Source organism: Suncus etruscus, chromosome 5 (assembly GCF_024139225.1).
Source record: "Suncus etruscus isolate mSunEtr1 chromosome 5, mSunEtr1.pri.cur, whole genome shotgun sequence".
NCBI lineage: Eukaryota > Metazoa > Chordata > Mammalia > Eulipotyphla > Soricidae > Suncus > Suncus etruscus.
Genome location: NC_064852.1, coordinates 15,394,602 through 15,409,724, shown reverse-complemented (window position 1 = coordinate 15,409,724; position 15,123 = coordinate 15,394,602). Strand labels below are relative to the sequence as shown.

Sequence of the window (15,123 nt, the reverse complement as noted above, 5' to 3'; positions counted from 1 at the left end):
GAACTGGGGTCAGCCATGCAAGACAAACACCCTACTCACTGTGCTATCACTAAAGAATGTTTTAATTGTCCCCCCCCCCAAGCCAGGGGCAATTTATGAGGGCTTAGTCAGGAGCAACCCCTGAGCATCAAATGGGTGTGGCCCCCAGAAAACCAAAAAAAGAAAAAAAATATTTTACTTGGACCTGGGGTTTCTGTTTTTTGTTTTCTTTTGTTTTGGGGCCACAGCAGGCAGCAGACAAGGGTTACTCCTGGTAGACTCAGCAGACCATATGAGATGCTAGGACTCGAAGCTGGGTCGTCCTGGGTTGGCCGCGTGATAAGGCAAATGCCCTACTGCTGTGCTATCTCTCCAGCCCCTTGGACCTTGGTTTTTCTACCCTAGACTGAGAAGTGTGCAACTTTAGTGGGAAAGATGATAGGAGAACTGTGGATATAAGCTGATTACACTCACAAATTACTGATATGAAAAAGCACCTGCCAGATTGACTAAGCACAAGGCCCCTCTGCCTGGCTCCGAGAGCAGGGTTTGTGACCCAGAAGCTCAATCAAAGCCCCTGTCTGCCTCTCAGCTTCTGATTGGAAAAGAAAGGCTAGTACAGCTTAATTCTCAACACATGGTGGTGGAGTATGTGTGTGTCTCCTCTCTATGTCGGGGAGGGGAGAGACAGAGACAGAGAGAGAGAAGAGAGGGGAAAGAAAGGAGAGAGAAGAGAGAAAGAGAGAGGGAGAGGATGAGGGAGGGCGAGAGGGCGAGAGGGAGAGAGAGGGAGAGAGAGAGAGAGAGAGAGAGAGAGAGAGAGAGAGAGAGAGAGAGAGAGAGAGAAGAGCCTCAGAAGAGGTGATTTCTGAGTGCAAATCACCCCACTATCCAACAAGTGCTGGGACATCCTCAGACCAAAGGCATGAAGAGGAAATTAATTCACAGTATATATATATATATATATATATATATATATATATATATATATATATATATATATATATATATATAATTCACAGTAGGTATATATATATATATATATGTATATATATATATATATATTGTTTTTGGGCCATACCAGGCAACGCTCAAGGGTTATTCCTGGCAGGCTTGGGGAACCATATGGGATGCCAAGGGTCAAACCCAGATCGGCCACATGTAAGGTAAAAGCCCACCCTGCTGTGTTCCGGCCCCTAATTCACACACAGTATTAATAGCGATGGCTTTTCATTATAAAAGAAACAGGTGATGTCATGACAATGAAAGAAACAACAACAGCCACCTCAAAATATCAAACAGAAGAGAAAGGTTGCAGTAAGAATGAACATTTTCGATTTATTCAAAGTTTTACTCTAAAACCTCAATGAAATCTACCACCGTGGTTACCGGGGACGCGTGCTCCTGGACGGGAAGGAAGAAAGGCTGCGAGCGACGCACCGGACACTGGAGAGCCCCACACTGGCGGTGTGCAGTGGGGCTAGTCCAGGAGAGCACAGACAGGCTGAAAGTCACACTGGAGTTGAGACATGATGTCGGAATGGGTTCAGGAGGCGAGACCTCGGAATGGAAGGAGAGGTGTGGGTGAGCAGCTTTACTTCAAGTCAATCGTGTCTTCCTCCGAGGAGATGGTCAGTGGAAAGGGCTTCGTGCCCCAGTCAGGGCTGCCTGCCGGCTCCAGCTCAGAGCCTGTCTCCAGGGACTGGCCCTCGGGAGCAGCCTCGGGAGCAGCCTCCGGAACAGAGGGACTTTCCAAGGGGCCTGGGGCGATCCTGGAAGAGAAAAGCCAGATGAAGGGAGCGAGATTCCCCCTTGCTAGTCCTCTGAGGGCACAATGGAGCCAGGGACAGCTGGGGCTACCTCAGCAATAGTTTTGGGGATAGGGTCACACAACCCTAGGAGCCACATGGGAAGTATTTGCAGGGTGATGCTGAATCTTGGAACTGAAACCCCACCCTGCTTCTGGGTGCTGAAGAAAACCTTCAGTTTTTCACCTGTGCTCTAACCAGGCTGACTCCCTGAAGCCAGCATCTGCCCCCCATTTCTTTTCTTTTTCTTTTTTTTTGTGAGGGGAATACCTGGAGGCGCTCAAGTGTTACTCCTGGCTCTGTGCTCAGGAATCACTCCTGGAGGCTCATGGGGAAGGGCATATTGAAAGCTGGGAATTGAACATAAGATTGGCTGCATGCAAGGCAAACACTCTATCTGCTGTGTTAGTGCTCTGGCCCCAACTGCCCCAATCTTTCCTCCAGGGGCCGGGCGGTGGCGCTCGAGGTAAGGTGCCTGCCTTACCTGCGCTAGCCTAGGAGACGGACCGCGGTTCGATCCCCCGGCGTCCCATATGGTCCCCCAAGCCAGGAGCGACTTCTGAGCGCATAGCCAGGAGTAACCCCTGAGCGTCACCGGGTGTGGCCCAAAAACCAAAAAAAAAAAAAAAAAAAAAAAAAACAATCTTTCCTCTAGCTCTGTCTTGATGGCTTCAGGGTGGATTGGCTACATTCAGGAAATTTGTTTTAGCCTGTGAGAGATCTGGCTTGATCTCCGCCACCACTCATGCTCTCCTGGAACTGGCCAAGTAGTGCTGGAGGCTCCTGAGCATGGCTGGGATTGCTCCACCCACAAAGAAATAAAAAAGAAATAAAAACCTAGGGGGCCGGAGAGATAGCATGGAGGTAAGGCGTTTGCCTTTCATGCAGGAGGTCATGGGTTCGAATCCCGGCACCCCATATGGTCCCCTGTGCCTGCCAGGAGCAATTTCTGAGCCTGGAGCCAGGAATAACCCCTGAGCACTGCCGGGTGTGACCCAAACCCCCCCCCCCCCCAAAAAAAAAAGAAATAAAAACCTCTGGGCCCCAGACTCTCTCCTCCATTTGGTTCCTGGCTCTGTTCTCTGTGCTCCAGCAGGTCCAGGCTCCCTTCTGGAGCCTTTGCCTTGCTGATTCCCTGAGACACATCAGCCAGGCCCCCTCTCCTTCATGTCTCTTATCAGGAGACATGTCTCACTGGCAGGCTGGGTGCATGAGGGTGAGAGGAAGTTGGAGGGTCGGAATAAAGCAGACCTCAGACTCAGCCAGACTCAGGTTTTATGAGTTTGGGCCTGTGGTTTTGTGTTTTTTCTATCTGTGGTCCTCGGGCCATCCACTGAAAATTGCTGACTTAGGGAAATTGATTCCCGAGACTTCCCTGATCCTGGCAACCCTCCCCATGCCTGATGTGAGGAACATGGAATTCCTCATGTGGAATTCCTCATCCCATCTGGTCCCTCAGAGTCATCTCTGTATCTCCCCCATATTCAGCTAAATACTGCTCTGAGACTGTACTGAGTGATTGAATGTCATTGGGTATGTGTGAGGGATCTCAGCAGACCATTTGGTGAGACAGAACTATGAAGCGCCCACAGAACAGGTCCATTTCTGTTCCCAACAGAACTCTCCAGAACACCGACTGCCCTCCATTCTCTCTTAGCACTTCCGCTTGCACTGTCTTAGTTGCTTCTGGGACTCTCTCTGTCAGGGTTCCCTGGCAGGCTGTGCTCTCTGCCAGGGATCTACAGGATGGTGCTGGATGCTGACCCTCAGGCAGGCTGGCCTAAGGCCTCATAAGTCAGCAAAGAGAATTGGTGGGGGCAGTGCTGAGACTTGGGGCTACACACTAAGCAGGGGCTGACACACACACACACACCCTTACCTGTCACTGCTAGTTGATCGCATGGTCCCTGGCTTGGGATTTCCTTGACTTCCTTCTAATCGCTTCCGGGTTTTGGATTTGGCCTTTGGAGCACCTTCGGGTCGGGGTCCGCCCTCCTCAGAGAGGCCTAGTGGTAGAAGGAGAATCAGAGGTCAGAGGACCCTGCCCACTGGACTGCCAGGGAGATGCAAGATGGCCGCTCTTGGCCACTTGGTGGTAAGTTCTTGGCGTAAGATCAAAGAAAGAGATGCTGGGGCTAGAGTGATAGTATAGCAGGGAGGGCATTTGCCTTGCATGTGGCTGACCCAGTTCGATCCCTGGCATCTCATATAGCCCTTCAGCAACCTTAGGAGTAATTCCTGAGTGCAGAGTCAGGAGTAACCCCTGAGTAATGCCAGGTGTTGTCCCCCAAAACCAAAGCAAACAAAAAAGATGCTGGGCTGGAGAGATAGTACAGTGGTTAAAGTGTCTCTCTGCATGCTCCTGCCCCAGGTTCAATACCTGGTGCTACATATGGCCCCCTAAGCCCCACCAGGAATGACCTCTGAGTACAGAGCCAGAAGCAAGCACCGCTTGAACTGAACTGCCAGGTATGAACCAAATACCACCCTGAATGAGACAAAACAGTACCATGCATGCTTTAAAAACTCTCCGGTCCCCCCACCTTCCTTCAGAGGTCCAAGTGTCCTTTCTAGTGGTTCATGAACATTCCTTCAGTGCAGAGGCCTACTCAGGTCCATCTCCCTAGTGGTCTCATGACAGGGCCATTCCAGTCTGTTTCTGAAACAGCTTGTGCTGGTGTCAAATGCCACCTTTGCTTGTTCTCACTTGGTTTTTGGGATTCTAAATCCAAGGCTTCATTAGAATGTTTTCACGGAGATTGGGATAACTTTCTGCTTCTCTGGCCTGACAGATCAAAGGGAAGGGAATAAGGCCCCAGACTTGTTCTTTGTTGGGGGTTTTGGGAAGTGATACCTGGTTTGTACACTCTGGGTGAAAACAAGGTGCGTGGGTACCTTTTTTTGTTTTGTTTTGTTTTTGGGCCACATCCGGCGGTGCTCAGTGGTTACTCCTGGCTGTCTGCTCAGAAATAGCTCCTGGCAGGCACGGGGGACCATATGGGACACCGGGATTCGAACCAACCACCTTAGGTCCTGGATCGGCTGCTTGCAAGGCAAACACCGCTGTGCTATCTCTCCGGGCCTGGGTACGTTTTTTTTTTAGGTCACATTAAGCAGCATTCAGGGTTTACTCATGGCTCTGCGCTCAGAAATTGCCCCGGCAGGCTCAGGGGACCACATGAGATGCCAGGAATTGAACTCAGGTCTGTCCTGGATCAGGCACGTGCAAGGCAAATGCCTCATCGCTGTGCTATCTCTCCGACTCCTCATGGGTACTTCTGTTGTGACAAGTGGGGCATGTGCTCTGAGATCCCCAGAAAGGAAATCCTTCTAAACAATGCTAGAAAACCATCCCCATATTGGGCTGGAATGATAGTACAGCAATTAGGATGTTTGCCTTGCGCATAGCTGACTCAGGTTCAATCCTCAGCATCCCATATGTTCTCCTAGGCCTACCAGGAGTGATTCCCTGAGCCAGTATGCACTCCCCAAAAAACAAAGTAAGACCAACCCCTCCCCCCCATACCTGTATAGCTACCTACATTCGAAAATTTTCTCTCTGGGTTGGAAAGGCAGTGCAGTGGGGTGAGGTGCTTGCTTTGAACATTGCCTCATTTGGTCAGGGAATGGTTCTTTTCTGACCCTGGGGAGGGGCCTAGCAGCCCCAGACAGAGGTAGTGGTGGTGGTGGTAGGGGGGTGGGTGTTGGTAAATGGCGAAGACAGACTCGGAATTGATACCTAGCAGCTCCCGACGGGTTCTACTGGCGATTTCCTTGATCTCCATGCGGGACAGGGACAAGGAATGCGTGACGGGAATGGCGGCGATGCCCAGGCCGATGGAAGTGGGTGGGGTAATGACCTTGGCCACCAAGGGCGACTTCAGAGGCCGCTCAATGCTCCTGCCCACCAGGTTTCTGAGCGGAATCTTGTACAGATTTTTGGACTGATTTTCACCTGGAAAACAATGGAGGAAAGGACGTCAGAACTGAAAGAAAAGTTGCTTATAAGAGCACAGCTGAGCAGCTGTGCTTCCTCAGTAGCTAAAGAGAGCTTGAACGTGATGCCAGTGAGGCAATGGGTGTTAGTAAAGCCATAATTGGATATGAGCCAATTATTAGAGGGTAGTATGCACCCTCTCAGTGCCAAGGTGTTAATGCTGCTGACTGATTCCCCTAAAATGTGTCTGGTATGAACTTTGGGGAGAAGTTCCAAAGAACCTGTGGTTTAGGACTCCAGCTGCAAAGGATTCTGGAACTGAAGCCCTGAGGCCAAGTGAAGTGCCATCTCCTGACTGGCCTTGAGGGCCTCCCCGCAAGTGAGCCTCTCACTTGGCTGTGGGTCCACACCTTTCTTTCTATAGATGACTGTGGTCCCAGGGAAGCAGCAGGAGCAGGTTTATGAGGGTTTAACTGGAATCTCGGGGGAGGTTGGACAGGTCCTGGGGGAGTCTTACTATCCAAACAGTTAGTACAAGGCCTCACCTTCCCCCAGGGAAGAAGGAAATACAGGTGCGTCCCCGCCTGGGGGAGTCTGAGGAGAATTGTGGGCGCTGTTCCCCTTGGAGCTGCTGGCAGAAGAGGCTTCATTGGCTGCAGAGGTGGCTGTAAAGTATATGTCTGACTAGAAAGAAAGAGAAAGCAGGACTCAGCTGTCATGTTCTGCACCCTGTGGACAGGAGCTTTTGGTCAGGATTGGAAGCTTCCAGAGGCTCTTTCTCAGGGCCCAAGGCAGGGCAGGGCCAAGTCTGGGAGGGGTTTCTGGAGGAAAGATCCCCACCCCCACCCAGGCAGGGAGGACAGTCCAGTTTTCCTTCCTCTATTCACAGAGCCCTGAAGAGGCCATTCCCCACAGGCAGGGGCAAAGGCTGCCCTTGTGCAGGCCCCGGAGGGCCTCAGGGGGAAACAGGTCTCTGGGTCACTCCAGCAACTTTGCACTGGTGTGCTTCGTATACCCAATCTGGGGCCTGCAGAAGGGCAGAACTGCTATCAGGGTGCAGCACCCCATTTATAGGGATGTGGCCAGCTGTCTGTTTGTGAAAGCCATCAGGCAATGTAAACAAACCCTAAAGACCAAAGGTTCTAGAAGGTTCTAGAAGGTGCATCTCAACCCTTCCCAGTTACAGCACAGCATTCACTCCAGTGCTACCTGGCGGGGGAAAAGTGATGGCAACTGACAGAAGCTACTGGGGACCCACTGAAGTGACTCTACGGTATCTCGCTCTAGAGCCTGAAATCACTCATACCACCGAGATGGGACCTGATGACAAAATGAGCTTAGACACACACATTCATCACTCACTCATGGCACGCATAGAACACAATTACCACCCACAGATATACACACATACCAAACAGATATGCCACACACACTCACATACAACATGTATCACACATCATACACACCACACAAAGTCCATGCAGATATACATATATACTCACACGCCCCACATATGTACACACTATATATACATGAAGCCCCCACATACACACATTCTCCCCACTACATACATATTACACACATATATAGCCCCCCCCCCAGATACCCTTCAGGGGTGCTAAACATTTACTTGATCACAGCTGGGGCCTCCTGGTGAGGAGAAACCAAGGCCCTGCTCTTCCAGCCTGTGGGGGGCGAGGGGGCTCCCCCAGGGTGATGGACATCAGGATGGAATCAATGAGTACTGTGGTGACTGGAACAGAAGCAGGACCCAGCAGCCTGTGGGGGACTGACTCAGGGAAGGGCCCTCCCCTTCCTACTCCCTTGGGTTTAGCTCCCTCAGCACTAGGCCAGGCTAGTCAGCTGTGCCACTGTGCAGGGATCCTGAGTCACAGGGACAGGAGAGGGAAGGTGGGACAGCCATGGGGACAGGAGAGGTACTGCTGCCCTGACTCAGTCCCGGGGCTTCTTCGTTCAGTTGCCATCAGCCCCTGACAAGACCCTGACAAGGTGGGGCGCTGCCACCCTAGGGCCTTGGCCCTTAGTGCCTCCCTCTGTCCTGGCCCGACTCACCCTGGATGCCACGAGCTGCAGCTGGGGCACCACTGCCGTGTGGACCAGGTTCCCATTCACCACCAGCCGGATCTCCATGGAGTCAGGGGTGAAGGCCAGGAGGTAGGGGAATGCACACACTGTTGGGGGGAGGTGGCCTGTCAGCAATCCTGTACCTGGGGGCTGGCTCACTTTTCCAGAAACATCCACAACTCCCTTCAGGGGTGAAGTCCCGATCCCAAGTCCTTCGCTCCTCACAGACAGCTTCCCTTGAGCCCCTACAGTCACCCCAACTCACCAAGCATGCAAACCTGAGCCCCTCTCCCTGCTCCACCCACACACCCACTAGAAGCAACCTGTCCTTTGTGCCTGCCCCAGCCTACCCACTCTCCCCTCCTGCCAGGTGAGTCCTCTTCTCTGCTTCTCCTGCCAGGCCCCTCCAGAGAGTAGCAGGCCCCATGCTTGCTGTCCCTCATTGTGGCTCGGCCTTGAGGTGTGTGGCTGAGGTCTCAGTTCAAGGTGGGCTCCTTTCTTTCTGATCCATTCACTTCTGGGAGCCCCAAGGTCCCTGTTAATTCTCTCCCCGGGCCCATTCCTGGCCTCTAATCTCCACCTCTCAGGGTACACCTGGGATGTTCAGCTCAGAAACTAAAGGCCAGTCTCTGAAACCAGAACTTAAGCAGCTCTCTGGGGCTTTGACAGGCTCCTCTGCATCCCGCCCACCTCAAACTTGGGACAGACTCCAGCCTTTGACAGCCACCTTGCCTGGCACTCCAGCCAGCTACCTCCTGCTGCAAAGCCCCCTGGATGGCTCCGCAAATGAGTTTTCAAGTTTGTGAGGGTACAGAAGAGCTCGGGACTCCACAAACCCAGTCCTAGCATTTTAGTTAATTTGGGGGACCTTCTAGGTAGTGAAAAGGAGGCCCACTGAATCTTCACAGATGACAGAATGGTGGCTCAATGCGACAATGCTTCCTAGGCCCTTCTGTGCTGGGGTAGCCGGCAGGTACTTGGGCTGTACCCAGTGATACTTGTGAGACCCTGTAATACTGGGATTCCATGAGTGCTGAGAAGGCACCTGAACTGCTCGACTGTCTCCTGACCTGTGCATCTTTCTATTGATGCTTGTTTTTTGTTTTGGGGTCATACCCAGCAGTGCTCAGAGGTGACTCCTGGCTCTGTGCTCAGGAATCACTCCTGGCAATGCTCAGAAGGGGACCATATGGGATGTCAGGGATTGAATTCGAAGCTAGCCGTATGCAAGGCATATGCTGTACTATCACTCTAGCCGCATCATTTTGTATCATTTTGTTTTGTTTTGTTTTTGGGTCACACCCAGCAGTGCTCACGGATTACTCCTGGCTCTACACTCAGAAATAGCTCCTGGCAGGCTCGGGGACTGTATGGGATGCCAGGATTTGAACCACTGTCCTTCTGAATTCAAGACAAGCACTCTACCTCCATGCTATCTCTCCGGCCCCCATTTTGTATCTTGAATCTTGATCACTCCCTGGGCTGGGGAGAGGCATCTCTCTAATCCTCCTTCCTGATTCTGGTTAGAGAGCAGCTGTGGGGGTGAGGGAGAGAACCTCCCCTCCCATTCTTCCCTCTCAGCCCAGCAGGCAGTTTGGCACTCAAATCCCTCAATAGTCCAGGATGAAGCACACTTTGGCTTAGAAGACTTGGCCCAACTGTTGACTCCTGAGAAGAGTGCTCTGAGAATGGTTCCCTTTGGCTGGGACAAGCCCTGGGGTCTGTCTGTAGGGAGGGTGAGGTTGGCATATTCATGTAAGAAAATTCCAGAATGTTTACCTCCCAGCAGACACTGTGCTCTGAGACAAGCAGGGCTTGTCTGGGCTCAACTCTGGCTCTGGCAAATGCCTTGTGTGGCTCTTGAGCTCCAGCCCTGGTGTCCTGCTGGGGCTTTGATGGGCAGAGAGCCCTTGAGCTTCTGTAATGGTTCCTGGCTGTCCAGAGATCACCTAAAGCTCCCAAATATGTAGGGACAAAGCTGGGTGCATGGCACTTCTCCCTAGAGACAGTTGAGCCTTTCTCTATCTTGCTGGGGAATCTTTGCAAAAGGCAAGTGAGGCTCAGAGATGTGTGGATCCCGGAAGAGTCAACCACATGCTGAGCCATCAGAGTTCCTGGTTCCCCAGTGCCAATAGCCCTGGGCATGAGAAGTGAGTTTGCTGGCTGAGGGCTGAGCAGTGACGATGCTCTGAAGGCCATAGTGTGGGCACAGAGGGTGTGCTTACCGATGGCGTAGGGAGCTTGGTTCCAGCAGAACTGGAAATCAGATGCTGAGGGCTGAACCAGAAGAGAGCCAGCGTTGAAGGGGCAAACTTTTTTATAGATGCAGCTGTCTGCAGGGAAACAACAACAGTGCCTTCTGTGAGCTGACAGGCTCATCATGAAGGCGGCCATCAGAGAGGGAAGCGGGGCTATTAGGAGAGAAGGTGCTGCCTGCTTTGTGCCAGGCTCTGAAAAGTAAGGTCATGCCTGAGAAAGGAGGACAAGTAGTCTATGGGCAGGTCTGTCCCACATGGTGACACAAGGTCTAGGGCTGGATGTGAATTCCAGGCCCACGGGAATGCAAAGAGGAAGTCCTATGCCCTGCCCGGTGGGCCACATGCTGAGCCCCACCCAGTCCCTCAGCAGGACACATCTGGGGGATGGATGGAGCCTTCCCCTCATGCCCTCCTCCCTGCTTTATTATAAAATTTCTCTGTATTTGAGCCACACCTGGCAGTCATGTGCTTTAGTCCAGGCTCTGTGTTCAGAGATCACTTCTGGCAGGGCTCTGGAGGGCATAGGGACTACCAGGAATCTAATCTAGGTTGGCAGCACGCAAGGCAAGTGGTTTAACTCCTGTTCTATGGCTCTGTTCTCTGCTTTGTAATCTCCTTCCTTTTGGGACTCTAAATCTATGTTTCTCATGTTAACCTCTCCCAGGAGACCTTCCCCCAGTCTCTCCTCCTCTTCTTGGACATCAGCTGATTGCTCCATTTTCCCTGAAGACCCAGGGGGGCAGTGAAGCATCCCAACCAGATTCTTTTTGGGGGGAGGTGCTCAAGGTGGTGCTCAAGTGGTGTCGGGATGAAATGTGAGGACTCCCATATACAAAGCTTGTGCTTTCCCTTTGAGCCATCTCCTGTAAGTTAAAAATGTACCCCCTTTCCCTTTGTTATGTCTCTGTGATAAATGGTGCTTTGCACCTGCAAGCCGAGGGAGGATGTACCCTCAGAGTCTACCAATCCCTCTCCAGTCCCTGTGGGAAACTGCTTTGTGGTTGTGACTCATGAGATGGCCACCTAGGACACACAGTGCTGAGACGAGCTCTTCAAACACCTTAGGAAAGTTCCCCCTCAGATGGAGCCTGATTAGCTGTAAAGGTGAGTCATGCCTGTGTGCAGCCAAGTCTCCCTTCTTTCTTTTTGTTTCAGATAGGGGCAGAGTTAGCAATGCTCCGGCCTTAGTCTGTGCTCAGGGATCATTTCTGGTAGGGCTCAGGGAGCCCTATCTAGTGCCAGGGATGAAACCAGTGTCTGTCCTATTCAAGGCAAAAATCACCCACTATACTATTGCCCTGGGCCCTATTTCTTTAAGCAAACACTAGTGTTCAAGATAGATGTTAAAGTGTCATCATTGGTTCAAAATGCCACCTCCTGCCCTCTCTAAAGTGGCTTACAAGAACAACCACGCAAAACATGACAAGAAGTTTCAACCTCTGCTATAAAATACTTTTATCTGTCACATATTTGAGATAAACTCTTCTTGGGGGCTGGGGAAACAGCTCAAAGGGCGAATGTTCAGGGGCCCATAGAGATAGCACAGTGGCGTTTGCCTTGCAAGCAGCCGATCCAGGACCAAAGGTGGTTGGTTCGAATCCCGGTGTCCCATATGGTCCCCTGTGCCTGCCAGGAGCTATTTCTGAGCAGACAGCCAGGAGTAACCCCTGAGCACCGCCGGGTGTGGCCCAAAAACCAAAAAAACAAAACAAAACAAAACAAAACATAAAAATCCATCTTAAGGAAGCATTATATTTGAAACACTGAGAATGTTCCACACCTTACTGAGGCCTTTGGTCTGACTAAAACCCACCTTGTCCCCCTACTCAAACAGACACAGCAGAGGCCACATGCGCCAAGGGGCTGATGACAGGAAATCACAAAAACCATCTGGATGATGACCTGTCACTGGGTCAGCAAGTGAAGCCTGCAGTTGAAGCACAGGTGAACCTCATTGCTGAGACCCTTGGGTGAAGCTCACAGGTGAGGCCCACAGTGAAGCCCCAGGTGAGGTCACAGGTGAAATGCACAGGAGGAACCCCCAGGTAATGCCCACAGACAGAACCCCCAGCACTGCAGCAGCAGGCCAGTCATGAGGGAGTTGGCTGTGGGCATTAGTTTCAACTCTAAACAAAGGCACTGACAGTAGCAGAGAGTCTGGGAAGCAGTGAATGGGACAGATTGGGCACAGCACCTGGGACAGAATAGTTCTTCCCCGAACAGTCTCAGGCATCACCCTCGGAGACATCCCCCCTGCACCTGTGTCCCAGGAAGAAGCAGGGCCTGGCCTGTCACCAGGCAGTAGGAAACTAGGCCTCTGAGAAGCAGCAAGACCATGATGGATGCCGATCTCAGGGGAGGGACCCACAAGCTGGTTGCAAAGCCTCAACACTCACAGTTGTAGCAGAGCAGCAGCCCCGCTTCCCCATCTTCATACACGTCAATAGCAGCAACAAAATTAACCTGCAAGGACAAAGGGTGATGGTGTGGGTAGGCGGTGCCTTCTCCAGCACCCCTGCGTCCCCTGGACCCCACCACTGAGCACTCAGGATGTCAGCCAGGGACCACCATTAATTACATCATGAAGGTCCCCCACCCCCCCATCACTCTACCCTCATCCTTTCTCCCCAGGCTTCTCTTCTCCACCCTGCCATGCAAGCTGGGGGCAAACACTCCTCTCCACCCAGCCTTCCCTGCCAGGGTAGGAGGAGCTAATTTCACCCAGAAAGTGGAAGACACTGTTCCCATTTCACAGATGTGAGGCTGTGAGAGGGGTTGGCCCTTCTCTTCCTATGGTAATGAGGGCATATCAGCGCCCAGATCCTTGAGTTCTATGCTGTGAGTCGCTAGGGTCACAAAGAGTGACTGACTCTCCAAAGGCCCTTCTAGAACCAATAAGCCCAGCAGAGCCTTGCTTCACTTTGACTCTTCATTTCTCCTTTATTGAGAAAAGGAAGAGAAGCCGAGGAGGGCAAAGGGCCAGTTCTTTCAGAAGGAATTGGTTTTTCAGTTTGGTTTTATGTGTACTTTGGGGGACATACCCAGCAGTGTTCAGGAGTTACTCCTGGCTCTGTGCTCAGGAATCATTTATTCCTGGAGGGTTTGAGAACCCTATAGGGTATCAGAGATCAAACTTGGGTTGGCTGCGTGCAAACACCTTCCCTACTGTATTATTGCTCTGGCCCATATTTTTGATGTTTTCGAAAATTGTTCTACTGTGGCTGAGGCCATGTCTAGGGGTGCTTGAGAGACAAGAAGTTCTGGGGCTTCAGCCCTGGAGCCAAACCCCTTGCCTTAGGTGGAGCCAGTCTGACTCACAGACATGGTGGTGAATGGCAGATTGTCCTAAGCAGCTCATCACATGGAGCTGATACGGCAGCGACATTGGGTGGAAGAAGCCCTGATCAAGGGTACTGGGAGATGAAGGCTACTTGTCTCCCTGCTCTGTCCCCCACAGCCACTTACCCTGCTAGCCTCCACGTGGTGCAGCCGGAAGGCCTCCCCCGTGCTCTCATTCACCACATCGAACTGGTGCCGATAGGCCACACAGATGAGGTTGTCGCTCTCCTCACTGGGCCCGTCCACCAGCGTCATCACGGTGGGTGCATCGGACAAGCAGATCTCCTGTGGGAGGGTGACAGGATGATGGGGGTCACGACCCCAGCAGAGTCTTCACTGTGCCCCCACTGAATGCCCCCTCTAGGGTTGCCCTCCTCCCCAGATTCCTGTAGGGAAAACCTGGGGTCCCAGGAGATCAGGGGCCAGGGGGGCATCTCCCCCCTGAGATGTGTCCTCAGGGATCTGACCTCTTTCCATGGAGGCCAAGGATACCTTGGGGAACAGTCCACTGCCCTGGTAAGTGTGAGACAGAATCACCATGTGAGACTGGGTTGGCTTCCTGTAGGAAGCAAGTGCCAGGAAAGGAGGGAAGGGGGAAAGAAGGGAGAGGAGAGTGAGGGAGAAAAGGGGGAGAGGGGAGAGGACAGGAGAGGCAGGGAGAGACTAGGGAAGAGGAGAAGGGAGGGTTGAAGAGAGGAGGGGAGAGCAGGAGAGGAGAGGAGGGGAAGAGGCAGAGGGTTAGGCAGGAAAGGAGAAGAGGGGAGGGGGAAGAAGCGGAAGGGGTGAAGAGTGAAGGGGAGAAGAAAAAAGAAGCAAGAGGAGAGATGGGGAGAGGGAGAGGAGAGAAAGGAGAGGAGGGGGAAAAGTAAAGAGTGAAGGGGAGAAGAGAAGAAGGGGAGATGAAGGGAGGAGAGAGGAGAAGAGAGAAGGGAGAGGAGAGGGGAGGAGTGAAGAGTGATGGGGGAAGAGGAGAGGGGAGGTGAGGCCCCCTCATGCTCTCTCCTAGCCCACTGACATCTGACAGCACACATGAGCTAGGAGGAGGAAGGGGTAACCACTTTCAGGGTCCCCAGGAGAAGGAGGGGACCTCACATGGGTCCCCGGGTTTCTGTGCAGTGGAACCACCACCAGAGAGACCACCAGGAAGGAGGAGCAGCGAGGGCACGGACCCTGATGTACTGGAATTCATCCACCGGGGACTCGGACGGAGGCGGCGACAGCAGTGCTGTGGGGGCCCCGCCCGACCGGTGCTTCCTGGTGATGAGCAGCAGCTTGTTGCGGATGGCAGCCACGATCCGCAGCTCCCGGCTGTGGTGAGTATTGATGGCATACAAGTGGCAGCCTGCCAAGGGAAGCACCCACATGAGCCCTTGGAGGCCAAGGAGCAGGGGTGTGGGGAAGTTTGATGCCTGAGTCATCCGGACCCTCATCCACAAACTCCAGAACTGGGGCAAGCCTAAGCCAGTGTAGGGTCAGGGTTAGGGTTAGTGCCTGGCTGTTGCATGGGTGAAAAGCAACAGGAAAGCAAACTTGGGTACTGTTATGACAGAGCAATTAATGGGGACACAACACAGCCCCTCTCTTTTCGAGTTTGTGGATTTAAGTCTTGGGCTGGAAGTAAAGAGGGTGCAGGGGTTCAAGACAGATATGAGTGATAAAGAAGCACAGGGGTTAAGGCACTTGGTTTGAACCCTACTACTCAGATTTGACACCCAGT

The 15,123-nt window shown here is 52.5% G+C and overlaps 1 protein-coding gene across 2 annotated transcripts in view; it reads right to left on the bottom strand.

Moving 5' to 3' along the window:
* Positions 1-1,291: 1,291 nt before the first annotated feature.
* Positions 1,292-15,123, bottom strand: part of GARNL3 (GTPase activating Rap/RanGAP domain like 3) — a 131,411-nt gene continuing 117,579 nt past the window's right edge. For both annotated transcript variants that reach the window (XM_049774130.1, XM_049774131.1), the window contains 9 exons: positions 14,576-14,748; positions 13,533-13,691; positions 12,464-12,530; positions 10,035-10,142; positions 7,798-7,916; positions 6,270-6,408; positions 5,527-5,742; positions 3,667-3,793; positions 1,292-1,751 (listed from right to left, as the gene is read on the bottom strand). In XM_049774130.1, coding sequence (XP_049630087.1) covers positions 1,574-1,751; positions 3,667-3,793; positions 5,527-5,742; positions 6,270-6,408; positions 7,798-7,916; positions 10,035-10,142; positions 12,464-12,530; positions 13,533-13,691; positions 14,576-14,748 — 1,286 coding nt within the window. In that variant the 3' untranslated portion in view covers positions 1,292-1,573. The remainder of the gene's footprint in view (positions 1,752-3,666; positions 3,794-5,526; positions 5,743-6,269; positions 6,409-7,797; positions 7,917-10,034; positions 10,143-12,463; positions 12,531-13,532; positions 13,692-14,575; positions 14,749-15,123) is intronic.